This window comes from Portunus trituberculatus, chromosome 44 (genome assembly GCF_017591435.1).
Source record: "Portunus trituberculatus isolate SZX2019 chromosome 44, ASM1759143v1, whole genome shotgun sequence".
NCBI classification, from domain to species: domain Eukaryota; kingdom Metazoa; phylum Arthropoda; class Malacostraca; order Decapoda; family Portunidae; genus Portunus; species Portunus trituberculatus.
The window spans coordinates 10,604,310-10,625,894 of record NC_059298.1 but is presented as its reverse complement, the minus strand read 5'-3'; the positions used below and the strand labels follow the sequence as shown (position 1 = coordinate 10,625,894).

The 21,585-nt window shown below is 38.4% G+C and overlaps 1 protein-coding gene across 2 annotated transcripts in view; it reads left to right on the top strand.

Annotated features, from left to right (window-relative positions):
• Window positions 1-21,585, top strand: part of LOC123518926 (facilitated trehalose transporter Tret1-like) — a 35,989-nt gene extending 14,404 nt beyond the window's left edge. For both annotated transcript variants that reach the window (XM_045279995.1, XM_045279996.1), the window contains exons 2-7: window positions 4,187-4,248; window positions 6,348-6,498; window positions 18,785-18,947; window positions 19,904-20,605; window positions 20,769-20,886; window positions 21,086-21,585. In XM_045279995.1, the coding sequence (XP_045135930.1) occupies window positions 4,187-4,248; window positions 6,348-6,498; window positions 18,785-18,947; window positions 19,904-20,605; window positions 20,769-20,886; window positions 21,086-21,268 (1,379 nt within the window). In that variant the 3' untranslated portion in view covers window positions 21,269-21,585. The remainder of the gene's footprint in view (window positions 1-4,186; window positions 4,249-6,347; window positions 6,499-18,784; window positions 18,948-19,903; window positions 20,606-20,768; window positions 20,887-21,085) is intronic.

Genomic DNA, 21,585 nt, shown 5'->3' with positions numbered 1-21,585 from the left:
CTCTACTTGGTACGTCTTCCTTCCTTTTTTTTTTTTTTTTTTTATTCTTTCCTTGTTCTTCATTTTGCCATTTATAAATTGGAAAAAAAGTTTAGGTTTTTTTTAACTTTTACGCACCACATATTTCTCAAAGTTTCTTTCTTCCTCTCTCCTTACTCTAATATATTCATTTCTTGCATCCTTATATCTGCTATCTATTATTGTCATTTCTCTGCTTTATGAGTTTCTTCCCAGCTTTATCTTTTGCCTTTTTACCTTCTGTGCATCTGGTATTGTTCAGTATCATTGGCCAGCTTCCCTTTCCTTGTCATAATTTCCTTCACCACCACCTGCAATCTCATTCTCACTTCCATTGGTCTCCTACCCCTTTCATTAAATCTTCCCAACCTAATCACTTCCTCCACCTCCTGGTCTAAATCCTGTGTGTGTGTGTGTGTGTGTGTGTGTGTGTGTGTGTGTGTGTGTTTACCTAGTTGTAGTTTTACAGGGCCTGGGCTTTATGCTTGTGTGGTCCCATCTCCATATCTACACTTATCCAATTTTTCTTTAAAACTATGTACACTCTTTGCTGACACCACTTCCTCACTCAAACTGTTCCAAGTCTCAACACATCTTTGCGGGACACTAATTTTTTAACATCTCTCAGACATCGTCCCTTCCTTAGTTTCTTACTATGTGATCTTGTGCTTCTAAAGTCATATTCTTCTCTCAGGATCAGTTTCTCATTATCCACTTCATCCATTCTGTTAATCAATTTATAAACTTGTATCAGATCCCCTCTCTCTCTTCTCTGCTCCAAGGTTGGTAGATCCATAGCCTTTAGTCTCTCCTCATATGTCATCCCTTTAAATTCTGTGTGTGTGTGTGTGTGTGTGTGTGTGTGTGTGTGTGTGTGTGTGTGTGATTCACCTCAGTCATCTGCTGGTCACCCAGCCAGTCTTCCCCATTACGGAGCGAGCTCAGACCGATCTTCAGGTAGGACTGAGACCACATCAAACACAACACACACCGGGAAAGCGAGGTCACAACCCCTCGAGTTACATCCTGTACCTATTTACTGCTAGGTGAACAGGGCTACACATTAAATGGCTAGCCCATTTGCCTTGCCGCTTCCGGAACTTGAACCCGGCCCTCTCGATTATGAGTCGAGCGTGCTAACCACTACACTACGCAGCGTGTATTAACTAACCTATAACCTATAAAAAATAAAAGTCCGACACAAATATGAAGGCCGCTGAGGGGAGACCAAACGGGGATTCCCTGGCTGCGGCGTTGCCAAGCATCGTAGCACATGTTTCGATCTCATTATTAACTTACATCTTAATGAACCGCCATAAAAGTGTATTCCTCTAAATTTCTACTAAGGATGTATAGAGAGCTTTGAATATTGTTTTAGTGTAATGAAGACAATGATTTGATATAGATACCACAAAATGTAGCACCACTGCTCTCCAGCGTTGCTACTTTTCAAGGCTGGACATGGGTGAGGTCAACCTCCCTGACTGCTGATAATCCCCATTCCCCAGGTCAAATCGAGTCACTCCTCCCTTCCCTGTAGCTCAGGATGGAAGGTGAATATCTCGTCCGCGCTACTCGCCATCGCAACCTTCATAGTCAAGAGAAATTGATTATTTACAGCGTCAACAAGTTCTGCTTAGAGGATTCTTTTATTATCAATGTGGAGGCCACTTCTGACGAAGAACTGTCTGATTAAATAGCTGAGAGGATTATGCCTACAGGGTAAAACCTCTATATAAAAAAAAAAACGCACCATAACTCTTACCTCATGGGTGGTGTGGAAAAAGAGTAAAATAAAACAACAAAAAAGATGCATGTCTACTTGTCTATTTTAGAGAGAGAGAGTGTGTGTGTGTGTGTGTTTGTGTGTGCATGCCGCGTCACAGGAGAACCAATACGTAAACTGTTGAAAGACTCGAGCAAGCAGGATTACACACACACACACACACGTGCATGAGAGAACTATATAGTAATAAGAAACAGGAGGAAGTAGTAACAAGCCACACACACACACACACACACAGAGAGAGAGAGCTGGAGAGATGGGCGTTTCTCCACACTTCAGTGTTAATCCTATAATTGGGGCTGCGACATTTGGCGACGCCGCAACCGGGGAATTCCCGATAGGCCTGGGCTTTGTGCTCGTGTGGCCCTGTCTCCATATCTACACTTATCCAATTTTTCTTTAAAACTATGCACACTCGTTGCTGACACCACTTCCTTACTCAAACTGTTCCAAGTCTCAACACATCTTTGCGGGAAGCTATAACATCTCTCAGACATCTTCCCTTCCTCAGTTTCTTACTATGTGATCTTGTGATGTCATATTCTTCTCTCAGGATTAGTTTCTCATTATCCACTTGAGCCATTCCGTTAATCAATTTATAAACTTGTATCAGATCCCCTCTCTCTCTTCTCTGTTCCAGGGTTGGTAGATCCATAGCTTTTAGTCTCTCCTCATATGTCATCCCTTTAAATTCTGGAACCAGTCTTGTAGCCATTTTTTGTAGTCTCTCCAATTTCTTTATGTGTTTCTTTTTATGGGGGGTCCACACTACTCCTGTATATTCCAGTCTGGGTCTTATTATAATACTTATCAATTTCTTCATCATTTTTTTGTCCATGTAGTGAAATGCTAATCCAATATTCCTTAGCAAATTATATGTCTCTGAAAATTCTATCAATATGGCTTACCGGTTGATTGTTTTCTTCCATCGTCCTTTTCCTTTTTTTACTTTTTCTAGTTCTAATCCATCTCCCATCTTATAGATTCCCACTGGTCGTCTTTCACTTTTTCCCATTTCCATGACATGGCTTTTGTCCACATTGAATTCCATCTCCCATTTTTTACTCCATTAAGTCTTCCTGCAGTATTTTACAATCTTCTTTTTGTTTTATGACTATGCACAGTTTTGCATCGTCCACAAACAGATTTATGTAGCTGTTCATTCCCTCTGGCATGCTGTTTATATATATGAGAAAAAGTATTGGCGCCAATACTGACCCCTGTGGCACTCCGCTGTCTACTGCTCTCCACTTGGACTTCATATCTTGAACTACCATCATTATTTCTCTCCACCTCAAGTAGTTTTCCATCCATCTAAATGTGCTTCCTTTTAAGCCACCCTTCTCCTCTAACTTCTATAGTAATCTTTCATGTGGCACTTTATCAAACGCTTTTTTTAAATCTAAATAGATACAGTCAATCCATCCCTCTCTCTCTTGTACTTTATCAACTATTCTAGAGTAGAAACGACCAACCTTTTCTAAAACCAAATTGGCTATTTGATAATAATTGGTTGTCTTCTAGAAACTCAATCCATTGTTTCTTTATTACTCTTTCACACATCTTGCATATTACACTAGTTAGTGATACCGGTCTGTAATTTAAAGGTTCTTCCTTCCTTCCGCTCGTATATATGGGAACCACCTCAGCTCTTTTCCATTTTACTGGTACTGTTCCATTTTCTATTGAGCATTTTATGATGTATATAGGACTTGCTAGTTCTTCTCTACATTCTTTTGATATTCTGCCTGAGACTTCATCCGGTCCCATTGCCTTCTCCTCATCTAATTCCATCATCAACTCTTTTATTTCAAGCTTGGTTACTTTAATCTCTTTCATATGGACAGTATTTCTATTACCCTGTGGTCTTTCAAATTTGGATTCCTTAGTAAAGACCTCCTGAAATTTACTATTTAACAGTTTTGCCATACTTTTTGGGTCTTCCACCATCCCGTTCTCTCCTTTTAACCTTTCTATTGTTTCTTTTTGCCTTATTTTTCCATTTATGAATCTGTAGAACAATTTCAGTTGTTCCTTACATTTTTCGACAATGTCCTTTTCATAATTCCTTTCTTCTTCCTTTCTTACCTTAGGATATTCATTTTTTGCTGTTTTGAAGTTTTCCTTATTTTCTGGATTTTTGTTTCTTCTCCACCTTTTCCATGCTCCATCTCTTTTCTCCTTTGCTCTAGCACACCTTGCATTAAACTAATCTTTCTTTACTTCTTCTTTAGGTCTATATTTTGGGACATATTCCCTGACTCCTGTTTTGTATATTTCCAAAAATAAGTGTGTGTGTGTGTGTGTGTGTGTGTGTGTAAAGAAATTATTAGAATCCAAAAGACACATCCCTTCTTATGACCCATTTTCTTCACCTAACAGTTCCTGAAAAAAATGAAGAGGATGAACCTCCTGCAGAACATCGTTTACGACTAGTGAAACAGGTAAGATTTCTACAAAGGGTTCTTGTGGGATGCAGAATGAAAAGAAAAGTTGCTTCGTGAGTACGAGTAGAAGGCCATTCTTGTTTTAGATTGCGATCAATAACCTGGCTTTGTCCTTGTTTAGCTCTCTCCAGACAGCCACATACGATGTTGTACAATTATGATCCGCGTGAATAAATTTCTACTTAGGACAGAACAAACATTTTTTTCTTCCTACTAGTTCTCAAGTTGGCTTCCATTTGCCACCTTCCTTATGACGGGTTCATATGTATCAATATGCGACTGAAATTATAAATTGTTAGAAGTATCGACTGAGCCCTTCTAGTCGGAACCTAGCGACTGCGAAGTATCAGCTGGTTGGCAGAAGTGAATGTAAACAAAAAATTACCCAACAAGATGTCTTCCTCTAGTGACGATGATGATTGCAATCAAATCAAAGCATCACATGTACTTAATCCTAACTTCTAACAACACCCTGCATAGAGAGAAGCAGTCATCGGAGAGTAGCAGCTATCTCATTGGACGCTGATTTACAGGAGCTTTTTAAGGTTTTTTGCTTTAGAATTCACATACTAGGATCCCAGATGTGCTCCTTCTTCCTTACCAACTACATTGACACCACATTTTCAAGTCTTTCTTCGTGACGTCACAACGTAAATAAAGTCGCAAATTGACTGAAAAAGACCAACATGTTGGTCTTGCTTTGTGACTGTTTTTATCCAGTCGCTATGCACCGATATTCAGTTGGAAGTTCTGCCGACTTACGATTTCAGTTGCAAAATGGACACCTGAACCCGCCTTTGATCCCGTCATCCCTCCTTTAGTCATTCTTCTCTCTTATCCTCCTACCATCCTGCCACTTTCTCCCCTCCTTACTCCCAAGCCCAAGAGATATCGTACAGTTCATGTATAAATCCTCTTCCCAGGTTCCATCCGAGCAGCCCTACATTTATGTCTCATATACCACATCATCTGATCTGTGCGCCTCTCTCTCTCTCTCTCTCTCTCTCTCTCTCTCTCTCTCTCTCTCTCTCTCTCTCTCTCTCTCTCTCTCTCTCTCTTTTTCCTAGTTAATAGCTGGCAGAAACAAATTCATTTAAATAATATAATAATAATAATAATAATAATAATAATAGCAATAATGATAATAAAAAGGGTAATATAATAATAATAATAATATTAATAATATTCATAAAAATAATAATAATAATAATGATAATGATAATAGCCAAATTAATAATAATAATAATAATAATAATACAATTATTATTATTATTATTATTATTATTATTATTATTATCATCATCATCATCATCATCATCATCATCATCATCATCATCATTATTATTATTATTATTATTATTATTATTATCATTAATGATATTATTATAACAACAATTATAGCAGCAGCAAAAAAATACATAATGAATAAACAGAAGTAAATACACAGTGAAAATCGAAAAAGAATTGAGTTTACCAAGACGTGGATATTCAATGCAATGGATGACTCTCTCACATTGTATTATTTTACATTTTCCAGTATGAGAAATAAGTCTTTATCTATGGACTTTTTTTTTTTTTTTTTTTTTTTCTTTTTCATTTTAAGGTATATAGGTTTTCCTATCATAGCCTGTCAGCACCAGGATGATGGATCCTAACGAAAGACTTGATATGGCATTTTGGAACCATTGCCCCGAGTGGATACCCTTCCCGCCTTAGAATTGTGGCCAGGTTTATAACTCCATTTGCTTAAGGAACTCTTCAGCCCTAAAGGCACACATGGCTCCACCGTACCATGGCAGCCCCTTATGGACTCAACATATAGAAACAAAAATACAAGTTCTTTAAGTATATCAACTTGAAGGCACCATACCCAGTTATAGGAGAAACTACTATAGATACATTCGACACACATCTTTTTTTCTCTTACAACAGCATCATTAATATCTTTAAAAATAAAGTAAAAAATGTGCTAAACAGACAGTAGTAGTAGGACATTATACCTTCCACATGAAGCAGTATTTTTACATGTCATTGTCACACCTCATAGAAATAATAATTCATCATGCAAAATGATGCAAGCATCATTCCTTCTGCAGGTATTAAAGGTGCTGATAGTGACAATGGCCTATGTGGCTCTTGGCGCAAGTATCACCTGGTCTTCCCCTGCCGTATCTAGCATTGAAAAAGACAACTCCACACTTGTTGGCACTGAAATTGTCCTTACTGCAGCTGAGAAGGACATGACAGGTAAGTGTGATGGCAACACTCGGTAGTTTTGTACACAAATAAAATGTTCAAAAGTGATATGAAGATTTCACTGATATGCTTTACACCAGTGCTTGTTTTTGTGTGATGAAAAACATGTCATTACCTTCTAAAATTGTTAAAATAAAGACAAAACACCATTGTATTCACTATAATCTCAAAAATAAGTTTTCTAATCATTTAGCATGTGATTAATGAATGCCACTTATTTTTAGATCAGATGATATTTAACAGCATCTAGTGACCACTTTTGCAACACCACACACTTACTATATTTGCAGCGATATCCTCCTAGGGGAACAAAGAGCACTGTACTATATGGACAGTTGAATAGTGAATGTGGTAGACAAATCTTAGGTTGACCCAGGAGTACTTTATTACTCTAACGTTTCAATAAAAAAGTCTCCTGTAGAGAGACACAGTACATATAACACATGATAACACAGCACGTATATATACACTCTGCAAGAATTCTGGGAACGGATTGTCCTGATTGGTCTATCTTTCCCTCCATATCAAGAGAATCTACAGAGCAGCGCTGTGTGCTAGGGTGAAAAATCCTTGTGTATGATTGGTTGTTTATCTTGTGGTCGTGTATGCAGCCTCCATAGTCCTCCTTTCCCTCTGGCCTAGTCCTGAGTGTAAAGCTGAGGCGTCACTCCAGTCTGGTGAATGACACTAATCATCAGCATGTGTAACTAGAGTTGGTGGTCCTCTGGTGGCACAGTCAGTCTTGTGCTCATATTTCTTTCTTTCAAAGCCTCATACCATTTCTCCATAATACATACACCTCACATGAACTGTAGTTTATTTTATTTATTTTTTCTCATTTTTGTATAACTCTTTAGTTACACATGCTGATGAAGAGAGTCAATCACCAGACTGGAGTAATGCCTCAGCTTTACACTCAGGATTAGGCCAGAGAGAAAGGAGGACTATGGAGGTTGCATACAAGACCACAAGAAAAACAATCAATCATAGAGAATGATTTATCACCCTAGCATGCAGCATTGCACTGTTGATTCTCTTGGTGATGGAGGGAGATATGGACCAATCTCTTGCCAGACTTCCTGCAGACTGAGTTAAGAAAAGTGTATAATATTGCACGGTATCATGTTGTACTGTTTTTCTCTGAATAAAACTTTTTGTTGAAATGTTAGAGTAATAAAAGTATTCCTGGGTCAACCTCAGGCTTATCTACCACCTTCACTACAGAACTTTACAATCCCCCACCAACTGCTGATTGTGGATGACATATTGCTGGTCAGAATATTTTTAGTCTCCTAGGAAACTGCTGTTATATTTCTTCCCTTTAGGCTACAACATGACACTTCAATAATCAAGATATAACATGATTTTCCACATGTCCCAACCTGTAGTATGAATTGTCCAACAAACATCAATAAAGGCAATCCCATACAATATGAGTATGCACTGCAGCTCATAACTCCCAGTTTCCAACTCTACATCCTCATTAATGCTTCACACTTCAGCTTCTTGCAAAATACCATTTTTTATTTCTTTAGATTTTGAATTGTCTCATTTAGTGCATGTATGTAATATGTAAATTATCTTTCTATATACTGTACCAGGTTGGCAATATTTCACAATGTGGTCCAAACAAAGCATCACACACACACACACACATCATTCACACTCTCAGCCTCATCTACCCCTGCAGAAAGGGATAGCCTTCTGGACAATTGAACCCACCCTATACTCAAACCACGCTATGGAGTCACTTTGGGTGGGGCCGGAAAAGGGGACTTCCCAGCTACAGCATTGCCAAATCTTTCCCAGTACTAGGGCAATTAAAAAGGATAAGATAGCCTGACCCCTTTAAGCCTACACCACCCTACTACCCTCTCTCTCTCTCTCTCTCTCTCTCTCTCTCTCTCTCTCTCTCTCTCTCTCTCTCTCTCTCTCTCTCTCTCTCTCTCTCTCTCTCTCTCTCTCTCTCTCTCTCTCTCTCTCTCTCTCTCTCTCTCTTCTTTTCTTCTAAGTAGTTATATACGTTGTATACAAGTTCTTTCTCTCGGCTGTGTATTGGTCCACCACGATTCGTGACGCTTCCTTCCATCTTGCTGGGTGGGTGGCCAGGTGATGAATGAATGACCCTGACCCACCTTAATCCCCGACCCCTGACCTGCCTGCCTTCCCAGACCTACCTGACAACCCCGCACAATAGCGTTGCCACATGTCGTGCTATTTATGTATGTATACTAATTGTTATTATCTATATTACAATACTACAGTGCATTCATAACGCTATAAACCCTTATTGAATCTAAAAAAGTATTTAATGGGAAATAAAACATAAGAATAATTAGTAAATAGGTAACGAATGACACGTAGTGATATGTGCTGGGGCTGATTTGGCATAGTGGCGAGCCGGGAATTTACTGCAGCGTCCACACCCAAAGTGACTCTATAGCGTAGGAGCTTAAGCATGGCATAGCTAGCTACATCACCTTCATACATACTGATCTATTTATCCAGCCAATTCTCTCAAAACACCACTTGTTTTTTTTTTTCCTCACCATCTTTCTCATATCTTAAACATTTTATTTCCATTATTCATTAGTTTTCTTTTCTCCACTTCTCCTATGGTATATGTTTCAGAGCCATAGAGCAAAGTGAGCACCACTATTTCCTCATATAACATTCTCTTTCCACTCAGTTTTATGTAAACAACTAAAAAAAACATTGATTTGTGTGTTTGTGTGTGTGTGTGTGTGTGTGTGTGTGTGTGTGTGTGTGTGTGTGTGTGTGTGTGTGTGTGTGTGTGTGTGTGTGTGTGTTCCCCTAGTTGTATTTACCTATATGGGGTTTGAGCAGGGCTCATAGTGTTGTCTCCATATCTCTATTTATCTAGTTTTTCTTTATAGTTATGCACTATTTGCTGTGACAATTCCATTATCCATTGCATTCCATTTTTCCACCATTTTGTGTGGAAAACTATTTTCCAATATCCTTCACATACTGCCTCATCCTGATCTTCTTTTCATGTCCTCTTGTCCTTCCATCTTCTTCCGTCAACAGCACCAGGTCTTCTTTGTCTATCTTTTCAATATCATTTACTATAATATACATTGTTATTAGGTCCCCGCATTCTCTTCTATCTTGTAAGATTGGCAGTCCCATTTCCTTAAGTCGTTCTTCATATGTGAGGACCTTTAACTCCGGCACCATCTTTGTAGCAATCTTCTGTATCCTTTCCAATTTTCTTATATTCTTTTTAGAGCTTGGAGACCATACCACTGCTGCATATTCCAGCCTTGGGTATATCATGCTTGTAATGATTTTTTTCCATCATATCTTTATCCATATAATGAAATGCCACTTATATTAGTCAACATCTTATATGATAGTCCAAATATCTTGCTTATGTGTTTATCAGGCTCAGATTTTCTTGTATGATTACTTCAAGATCTTTTTCCTCTTTAGTCTTCATTATTTGGTCCTCTCCCATCAAATGGTTCCATACTGGTCTTCTCTTACTCTTTCCTAGTTCCATTTTGTGGCATTTCTTGGCAATAAACTCCAATTTCCACTTCTTGCTCCATTCATAGATCTTGTTTAAATCTTCCTGCAACAGCAGACAGTCCTCTCTGGTTTTGATAACTCTTAGCAACTTTGCATCATCAGCGAATAAATTTATATAACTGTTTATCCCAATGTAAATGTCATTTACATAAACTTGAAACATAATGGGGACTAACACTGACCCTTGTGGCACTCCACTAGTTACTTTACTCCAAGATGAGTATGTATCTCTGATCACAGTTCTCATTTCCCTATCCTTCAAGTAATCTCTTGTCCATTTGAGCAAGGTTCCACACAGTCCTCCAATGTACTCTAGTTTGCAAAGAAGTCATCCATGCGGGACTTTATCAAAAGCCTTTTTAATGTCCAGGTATACTGTGTCAACCCATCCATCTGTTTTCAAGTCTTGCAATAACTCGAGTAGAAGCTTAATAAGTTTGATACACATGACTGCCCTATCCTGAACCCAAATTGTCTGTTCAATATGACTTGCTCCTCTTCTAGAAATTTAATCCATTTTTTCTTTGATGATTGTTTCACATAACTTCCCTACGACACTTGTAAGTGACACTGATCTGTAGTTTAGGGGTTCAGTTGCCTTTCCTCCTTTAAATATCGGTATTACATTGGCTCTCTTCCACTCTAGTGGAACTTTCCCTTCATTTATTGAACTTTTAATTATTTCCCAAATTGGATCCAGTAATTGCTCTTTACATTCTTTTAACACTCAGCCTGATACACCATCTGGCCCCATTGCTTTTCTGACTTCCAACTTATCCAGTAATCTTCCAATATCTTCTTTGTGCACTGCAATCTCCTGTAATTCTTGGCATTCCAATATCCTTTTAGGTTCTGTGAAATCATCTGCAGTGAATACCGTTTTGAAACTCTCATTTATTATTTCACACATTTCCTTCTCTGTTTGGTATGTCTTCCCATCTTTAAGTATTTTTTTCAATTGTTTCCTTATTGTTTGTTTTGCTGTTTATAAACCTGTAGAAAAGTTTGGGTTCATCTTTGCTTTTATCCACTACATCTTTCTCAAACTTTCTGTCTTCCTCTTTCCTTATTCTAATATATTCATTTCTAGCATCTTTGTACTGCCGTCTGTTATAGTCATTTCCCTGCTTTTAGAGTTTCTTCCACGCATTATCTTTTGCCTTTTTTGCTTGTATGCATCTAGCATTGTACCAAGCATGTATTTTTTTCTGAACTCTATAAACAGGAACAAACTTTTTTACTCTTTCATTGTATTTCTGTAAGAATATATCATATTTCTCTTGTACAGTCTTCCTGCACTTAATATTACTCCACTCAATATCAGCAAAATAAGTCCTTAATTTTTCAAAATCCGCTTTTGCATAATTTAATCTCTCTGTAACTTATCTCATCTTCCTCCTGCATTTGCATTTCTACTGTCACATGATCACTTTTCCCCATCTTCCTCCTGCATTTGCATCTCTACTGTCACATGATCACTTTTCCCCATTGGACCAAGGTATTGTATGATTGGTGAGGGGACTCTGGTTTCTTTGTGAAAACAAGGTCAAGCAACGATTGTTCTTCTTCTCCCTTGTATCTTGTTGACTCCTCCACCCACTGGTCCATTGTATTAACCATAGTCAACTGTAACACTTCTCACTCCACTGCCCAGTATTATCCATTACTTCCATCTCTCTCCAGTTTATTTTTTTACAGTTAAAGTCTCCAACTAAGAGTATTTTTCTACTCTTCTTATCATGTTATCTAGTCACTTTATCACCTCTCTTTGCATATCTTTATGCTCTTCTGATCCCCATGTATTAGTCTTTGGTGGAACGTATGTAACTATAATTTTTCTTTTCTTCAAATCTTCTGTTCTGATTGTTACTCCCATTACTTCCACTTTGTCTTCACCATATTGCACATCCTCCACACATACATTATCACAAAGCATTATTAGCACTCCTCCTCCCCTTTATCCTTCCTGTCCCTCCTCCAGGTATTATATCCCTCCTCTTTAAAGTTGACATGGATCTCTTCTTTCAGTTTTGTTCAACGATGCACATTACATCCGGCTTTTTTCTTTTTCAAATAATCCCGAACTTTCAATATGCTTGATAACAAACCATCTATGTTAAGTCACTCTTAATTTATTGCCTCCTCCACGACCTCCTCTTTTTTTTCCTTAGGTGTGTGTGTGTGTGTGTGTGTGTGTGTGTGTGTGTGTGTGTGTGTGTGTGTACCTAGTTGTATTGTACAGGGTTCGAGCGGGGCTCATAGTGTCCTGTCTCCATATCTCCATTTATCTAGTTTTTCTTTTAAGTTACATGCACTATGTGCTGTAACAATTATATTATCCAATGCATTTCATTTTTCCACCGTTCTGTGTGGAAAACTGTATTTTCCAATATCCTTCACACACTGCCACATCCTGACCTTCTTTTCATGTCTTCTTGTCCTTCCATCTTTTTTTGTCAACAGCACCAGGTCTTCTTTGTCTATCTTTTCAATATCGTTTACTATCTTATACATTGTTATTAGGTCCCCGAGTTCTCTTCTATCTTGTAAGGTTGGCAGTCCCATTTCCTTGAGTCATTCTTCATATGTGAGGACCTTTAATTCTGGCACCATCTTTGTAGCAATCTTTTGTATTCTTTCCAATTTTCTTATATCCTTTTTAGAGCTTGGAGACCATACCATTGCTGCATATTCCAGCCTTGGGCATATCATGCCTGTGATTATTTTTTTCATCATATCTTTATCCATGTAATGAAATGCCACCTTTATATTAGTCAACATCTTATATGATAGTCCAAATATCTTGCTTAGGTGTTTATCAGGGCTCAGATTTTCTTGTATGATCACTCCAAGATCTTTTTCATCTTTAGTCTTCGTTATTTGCTCCTCTCCCATCAAATAGTTCCATACTGGTCTTCTCTTACTCTTTCCTAGTTCCATTATGTGGCATTTCTTGGCATTAAACTCCAATTTCCACTTCTTGCTCCATTCATAGATCTTGTTTAAATCTTCCTGCAACAGCAGACAGTCCTCTCTGGTTTTGATAACTCTTAGGAACTTTGCATCATCAGCGAATAAATATATATAACTGTTTATCCCAATGTGAACATCGTTTACATAAACTTGAAACATAATGGGGACTAACACTTACCCTTGTGGCACTCCGCCTGTTACTTTACCCCAAGATGAGTATGTATCTCTAATCACAGTTCTCATTTCCCTATCCTTCAAATAATTTCTTGTCCATTCGAGCAAGGTTCCACACAGTCTTCGTGTGTGTGTGTGTGTGTGTGTGTGTGTGTGTGTGTGTAATTCACCTCGGTCGCCTGCTGGTCACCCAGCCAGTCTTCCCCATTACGGAGCGAGCTCAGAGCTCATAGACCGATCTTCGGGAAGGACTGAGACCACATAACACACTCCACACACTGGGAAAGCGAGGCCACAACCCCTCGAGTTACATCCCATACCTATTTATTGCTAGGTGAACAGGGGCCACACATTAAGAGGCTTGCCCATTTGCCTCGCCGCTTACCGGTACTCAAATCCGGCCCTCTCGATTGTGAGTCGAGCGTGTGTGTGTATTTACCTAGTTGTTGTATATTACAGTGTTCGAGCGGGCTTCATAGTGACTTGTCTCCATATCTAATTTTGTCCAACTTTTCCTTAAATTCATGCAAACTTTTTGTATGAATTCCAGATGTCCACTATCTTATGTGGAAAGCTTAAGTTTTTAACGTTCCTCAAACATTGACTTTTCATGATCTTATAGTGTCCTCTTGCTCCATCTTCAATTGGTGATACCAGGTCTCGTCTGTTTATCTTTTCCATACAGTTAGCTATGTTATACATCATGATTAGATCTCCACTTTTCTGTCTATCCTTTAAAGTTAGTAGTTCTATTTCCTTCACTCTTCATAAGGAATATCTTTTATTTCTGGCACCCTTTTTGTAGCTGTCCTTTGGATCCTTTATAGTTATCTGTTGTCCTTTTGCATGTGTGTTGACCACATCACTGCTGCATATTCAAGTCTGGGTCTAATCATAGTGGTTATGATCTTTATCATCATACTCTTATCCGTATAATTAATTGCCATCCTGATATTTGTTAATGTCTTGTGTGTTGAAGCAAATAGCCAATTTTATGTGTTTTTCTGGTTTCAGGGTGTCATGTATAACCACTCCCAGGTCTTTCTCTTCCTTGCTCTTCATTATAATCTCCTCTTCTCCCATTTTATACTGGCAAGTAGGTTTTTGTATTACTTTTACCCATGACATTTCTTGACATTAAATTCTAACTTCCACTTTTGGCTTTATTCTTATATTTTATCAATATCTTTCTGCAACTCCATACAGTCATCACTGTTCTTTACTACTTTCAAGAGTTTTACAGTGACTGCAAACAATTTTATGTATCTACTCAAGCCCTCTTGTATATCATTAATATACATTTGAAACATTACTGGTGCCAGCACTGAACCCTATAGTATACCGCTTCTTACTGTGCTCCAACTTCATGGGGGTGTCTCTTAACACTGTCCTCATTTATCTTCCTGTTAAGTAGTCCCTCATCCAACTGAAGATACTTCCCTGTACTTCTCCTATGTGTTTTCTTTTTCATAAGTATACTATGTGGTACTCTGTCAAATGCTGTTTTTATATCTCAATACACTGCATCGACCCATCTATTTCTCTCGTGCCTCATCTGTTACTCTTGTATACAAACTTGGTTAATGTGTTATATGTACATGATTTTCCTTTTCCAAATCCAAATTGGGAGTTATTTATGATTTCATTTTCCTCTAGATATTCCATCCATTTTTCTCTGACCACAATTTCACAGATTTTTCCCACAACACTAATCAGTGACACTATAGTCTGACCGAGCTTAATTTACGGCTATGGGGAGGCGAGGGGAACTCTACAGTGCTACCATGTTTCCAAAAAGTGCGATGTGAAATGGAAGTTATTGGTGTACAAGGCATCGCAAATACCATAAATTCAGATGTATAAAATTTCGACTTGTGTATATAGATGGCTGAATCAACAGTAACCATCATATGCATAAAAAAACTATATAGTACCATACAAACATGGCATGCATATTCAAAAGTGTTGCTGATATCAACTGTAGTAACTTATAATGGTACTTAGCGTATGTTTAGGGTGTGTAATAATATCAGCATTACAGATATAAGATAATGAGCATGGAAAAAAGAAATAATCTATTATCCAAAGTAAAAAAGAAATAATAGAAGTCTTGTGAGTGGCGGCAATACTGATGAACCCAGCCTGGCCAGGCCGAATAGCCTCACCTTGTAGTACCAGATGTTGCTATAATTATAAGATAAAATGTTCACATTTACTGGCTTTTACAGTAATTTCAAGGGTGAGGCATATTCGCATTCATAATTCGTAAGCCAAGCTAATGTGTAGTTTCTATTTTTACAAAATAGTAGGTATATGCCAATACCTAAGTAAAAAAAAAAAGAAGCATTTTTCACTTGTGAGCGGCAACTCTTCCACACCCAGCTGCTTGCCTTGACACATTGTGGTGGCGACGTGACTGACCTCGTGCCACTCACTTATATATATATATATATATATATATATATATATATATATATATATATATATATATATATATATATATATATATGACTCTCTCTGCTTACCTTTGATTCTTTAGTAAGAGAGAGAGAGAGAGAGAGAGAGAGAGAGAGAGAGAGAGAGAGAGAGAGAGAGAGAGAGAGAGAGAGAGATTAACAGAACAGTAGTGAAAATGTGGCAACATTGTACAGAGACGCTCGCCCCCCATGGCCGTAAATTAAGGTGGTCAGACTATAGTCTATAATTTAGGGGCTCGATAATTTCCCTCCTTTGTATATAGGCACTATATTTGCCCTTTTCCATTCCTTTGGTACTTTCCCTTCAATCAAAGAGCTGTTGATCACATTTCAAATTGGTTTTACCAGCTGTTCTCTACATTCTCTCAGAGTCCATCCTAATATTCCATCTGGACTCATTGCTTTTCTGGCATGTGTGTGTGTGTGTGTGTGTGTGTGTGTGTGTGTGTGTGTGTGTGTGTGTGTGTGTGTGTGTGTGTGTGTGTGTATTTACCTATTTGTGTATTACAGGGCCCAAGCTAAGCTCTCTGTGTCCTGTCTCCTTGTCCATTCCTGTCATATCTCTCTTTCATCTGATTGACACACACCGCGTCAACGACATGACTGCTCAGTTTATTCCACTTATCAATGCTACGATGCGGGAAACTGTATTTTCTCACGTCATTTAGACAGATGTTGTTTATTAGCTTTTTTCCATGCCCTCGGAGATGATTACTTGTGGTCACCTTTATCAACTCTATCCAGTATGTCAATCTTGTTCACCAATTTATACATAGTTATCATGTCTTCTCTTGTTCTTCTCTCTTCTATTGCGGTCAGCCCCAGCTTCCTCAGTCTTTCCTCATAGTCTAACTCCCTGAGTCCTGGTACCATCCTTGTTGCCAGCCTTTGTACCCTTTCTACCTTCTTCACATTTTTCTTCATATGCGGTGACCAGATACATGCTGCATATTCTAGCTGGGGTCTTATTAAGGTACATAATATCTTATTCATCATTCCTTCATCTAGGTAGTGGAATGCAAGGCCAATATTTTGAAGCATGTTGTATGTTTTCCAAAAAATCTTGTTAATGTGTTTCTCCAGTGACAAAGTGTTTTGCACGTTACTCCTTAAGTCTTTCTCCTCATTGGTCTCTTTAATTTTCTCATCACCCAGCCTGTAATCCCAGTTTGGTCTGTATCTACTTCTTCCCATTTTCATAACATGGGTCTTGTCTATATTAAATTCCATCTGCCACTCTTTACTCCACTCATATATTTTATCAAGATCTTCCTGTAACTTGTTACAATCTTCCACATTCTTTACTTTCCTCATAATTTTAGTATTGTCCGCAAACATGTTCATATAACTGTCAATTCCTACTGGCATATCATTAACATAAATCAAAAACATGATGGGACCAAGCACTGACCCTTGTGGAACTCCACTGGTTACCTTCTTCTGCTCGGACTTCCTTCCTCTCACCACTGTTCTCATTTCTCTTCCCATTTTGCTAGTTTATCATTTACTCCTCCAGTCATCTTTAGTTTACACATCAGTCTATTGTGTGGTACTTTATCAAAGGCCTTTCTCAAGTCCAGGTAGATAGCATCCACCCATCCCTCTCTATGTTGTAGTATGTCAGTCACTCTTGAATAAAAACATAATAAATTGGATACACACGATCTTCCTTTTCAGAAACCAAACTGTCTTTCACTCAGAATGTTTTCACTTTCTAGATACTCACTCCACTTAGCTTTAATTACTTCTTTACATACCTTGCACAATATACTAGTCAACAATACTGGTCTATAATTTAGTGGTTCCATTCTACTGCCATTCTTATATATAGGCACAATGTCAGCTCTTTTCCACTCTTTCGGGACTAATCCTGTTTGTATGGAGGTTTCCACAATATCAAATATGGGGTTCAACAATTGATCCTTACATTCTTTTAGCAACCTCCCAGATATGCCATTAGGCCCCATTGATTTATTACTATCCAGATTGCTTATAATTTTCCTTACATCTTCCTTAGTAACCATGATGTCCTGCATTTGCTTTATTTCCGTAGGCCTTCCTCCCATAAAATGCTCCTCCTTTGTAAACACTTTGCAAAAGTTGTCGTTCAAAATTTCAGCTATATCTCCAGCATCTTCATATACTTCTTCCCGTTTTTACCTTTTCTATTGCCTCCCTTTATTTAGTTTTCCATTTATGAATTTGTAAAACATTTTGGGTCACTATCACAGTTTTCCACCACCCTCTGTTCATTTTCCTTCTGTGCTGTTCCCCTTACTTCAACATATCTATTCCTTGCTGCTTTGTAGCCTTCTCTTGATAATACATCACTGTTTTTCTTAAGTTTCTTCCATGCCTTTTCTTTGTTCTTTTTTGCTTCTTCACAATTTCTATTAAACCACTGTTTATTATTTAAAGTCCTCTTTCTGTAATATGGCACAAACTTTTTCACAGCAGAGTTATACAAATCCATAAATTTATCATACTTCAATTGCATATCTCTTTCCTGGTATACCACGGACCAGTCAATTTCATTAAAGAACTCCCTTATATGGTTATAATTTGCCCTAGTATAATTTAATTTTTCCTCCTGCGTTCCACAATCTTATTCGTGCTTAATTCTGTATCCAGCTCAAAGCTTAGGACATCATGATCGCTTTTCCCCAAGGGACTTTCATGTTCAATTTCCTCTTTTAGAGATGCCCTGGTAAATACCAAATCCAACCTTGCTGCAACATCTTGTCCCCTGCACCTTGTTGGTGATCTCACCCACTGTGCCATCAAGTTATTTGTTGCTACCTTTAACAATTCTTCTGCCCACTCACCACCATTCACCACTTCGTAGTCTTCCCACACTATTTCTTTGCAATTAAAGTCTCCAACTATCATCACTCTATCCTTTCTGTTGAGTTCTTGCTTCATTCTGTCTAGAGTATTTCTCATCACCATTTGGTACTGTTCATATTCCCAAGCACTGGTTCTGGGTATGTGTGTGTGGGTGTGTGGGTGTGTGTGTGTGTGTGTGTGTGTGTGTGTGTGTGTGTGTGTGTGTGTGTGTGTGTGTGTGTGTTTTGCTAATTCATATGGTGATTCCTTAGGTAGCCTGATGTATCTGGGTTCACTGTTTGGAGCATGGATTGGAGGCTGGGTGGTGAGCAAAATTGGGCGACGCCTGTCACTACAGCTGTTGGGCCTGCCCTTCATAGCAGGCTGGATCATCTCAGGGCTTGCATCAAATACTGCCCTTCTTCTTACGGGGAGGTAATCTGTTTAATATTAGCAAATTCCCTCTCTTCAAAACGTGTTCACTTCCTTGTTTTGTTATACACTTAACCCTCTATCTCCCAATTCCGAAATAAGCCTACTATAAAAAACGAGATAGCCGAATTGAACAACTAATGGTGAAAATTGTTATTGGTACCGCAACCACAAATTTTACTCCTAATATCCCTCATTTTTACTTCTTTTTAAATTAGTGTATAATCCATTGATACCAATTAAAACATGTCAAGGTTATAACATAAAAAAAAAATTTACATCAGCTCATTGTATTTACTAGAGATGTACTGATGCATTGGTATCGGTATCGGCCCATTTTTGGGGTATCGGTATCGGCTTATTTTATGCCGATACTTACGATACCTAAAAGGAATTTACTACTTAGTGATATATTCGATATAAGATATTGATTACTGAGTAATTTACCTTTGCAAATGGCTTCAAAAAGCTTCTAGAATTGGTCCTATTTCACAAACGTTCTCAGGACTTACAGCATCCCCCAAAACAAAGCCTCCCATCTGATAACGATTGCCATCCACCAACTCATCCTGGTGTCCAGTGCAGTAATCACTATAAGTAGTAGTATCGGTATCGATAGTAGTATCGGTATCTGCCCAATTAGGTGGTATCGGTATTGGTATCGGAATCAGCCAAAATTCTGGTATCGGTTTTGGCCAATGAGCTCAGATACCTCATGACTCATGGCTCCATAGCAGGCAGCTGAGGTCGCGATAATGAAATTTTAGCAATAAAACGCGACAGCTGAAGTCGCGATAGCCGAGGGTTGACTGTAGTCTGAAGGAAAAGAATTACTATTTTATATTCTTATTCAGTTCACAAACTGCTTTTCCTTAATTAAGTATCTGAGTGTTCTGCAAACAGAGTTTGTATATATTATCCAGCAGATCTTTTCACACATACATTTATTTCCACTACAGGTTGGTTCATGGAATATCCAGTGGATGCTTGACTATTGCTGGATATGCCTACATAGTGGAATTATCCGATACCAATATTCGAGGCATGATGGCAACCCTGCCTACCCTTGGCATAGTAATGGGTAATTTGTACACTGTTGCAATAGGTTATACCCTTCCCTGGCACTACCTCTGCTTTGTTAGTGCCATTCCAGCCATCGTATTCACAATAGCAAGTTTCTTTTTACCTGAGTCACCATCATACCTTGTGATCAAGGGACAGCACGAAAAAGCAATTTCTCTCTTAAAGAGCTTGAGGGGAGACTATACCAACATTGAGGCTGAAGTGACAAAGCTGGAGTGTATGAACTCTAGTAGCAGCAGTGGGTGGAAAGGTCTCATGAGCAAGGAGACTCTGCGTCGCATAGCTGTTGTTATTACAACATTTTTCTTGAGCCAGATGTGTGGTAATTTTGTCATGATGATATATACAGCTCGAATTCTGGAGAACACAGGGGCACCAATGGATCCTGATGCCATCACAGCCATTGCTGGGGTCCTAAGAGTAGCAGGAACCCTTGCAGCTGTCTTTCTACTGGACAGGCTGGGACGCCGCTATTGTCTTCTCATCTCACATGTTATCAATGCATTTTGCATGATCATCCTTGGCATTTACGTTCATATGGCTGAAGCTGCAGCTCCAGATGATGGCATTTTCTCCAAGTAAGTGTGATAACTGCAGTTCTATGGTAAGAATCAAAATATTAACATATATATTTAAAAAATGTAACATGTAGACACACTTAATAAAGAAAATATATCCTGGTAAGTCTCTTGAGAAAAATCCACACCAGGAACAGCATGAGTATGCGGCTTTCTGTTGCAGGCTTTCATGGTTGCCGATGGTGTGTGTGATGACATCACTCTTCTTCTGTGACATAGGAGTCCATCCCATACCTTTCATTATCTCATCAGAATACTTCTCTACAAACATTCGTGCTCAGGTAAGTAAAAAAAATAAAATAAAAAAAAAATTTAAACAGAAGACTTTTTGGTAAATAATTGATGAAATCTTCAAATCCTTACATTTTCCTTTTAATTTCATATGCTCTCTCTCTCTCTCTCTCTCTCTCTCTCTCTCTCTCTCTCTCTCTCTCTCTCTCTCTCTCTCTCTCTCTCTCTCTCTCTCTCTCTCTCTCTCAGGCATCATCAGTGTGTTTCTCTGTTGGCACCATCATCATCTTTGGTGTGCTGCAGCTCTACAGTCCAATGCTGACTCTCCTCACCCAGCCTGGGCTCTACTGGCTCTATGGTTGCACCAGTGTCATAGGAGTTGTCTTTGCTTTATTTGTCATCATAGAAACTAAGGGAATGTCTGTAGGTTAGGCAGGACAGAGCTTAGTGGTGCGCAATCATAATAGCATATGAAAATAAGGAAATCTGCAAGAAATTATCAGGACTTCACCTCTGGCACCATCTTTGTAGCTGTCCATTGATTTCTTTCTGATTTTATATTATCCTTTTACATATGTGAAAACCACACTACTGCTGCATATTCAAGTTTGGGTGTTATCATAGTGGTTATGATTCTTTTCATCATACTCTTATCCATGCAATTAAATGCCGCTCTGATATTTGTTAGTATCTTATATGATGAAGTAAAATAGCTCATTCCTGTGTTTCTGAGAACAGGGCATAACCAA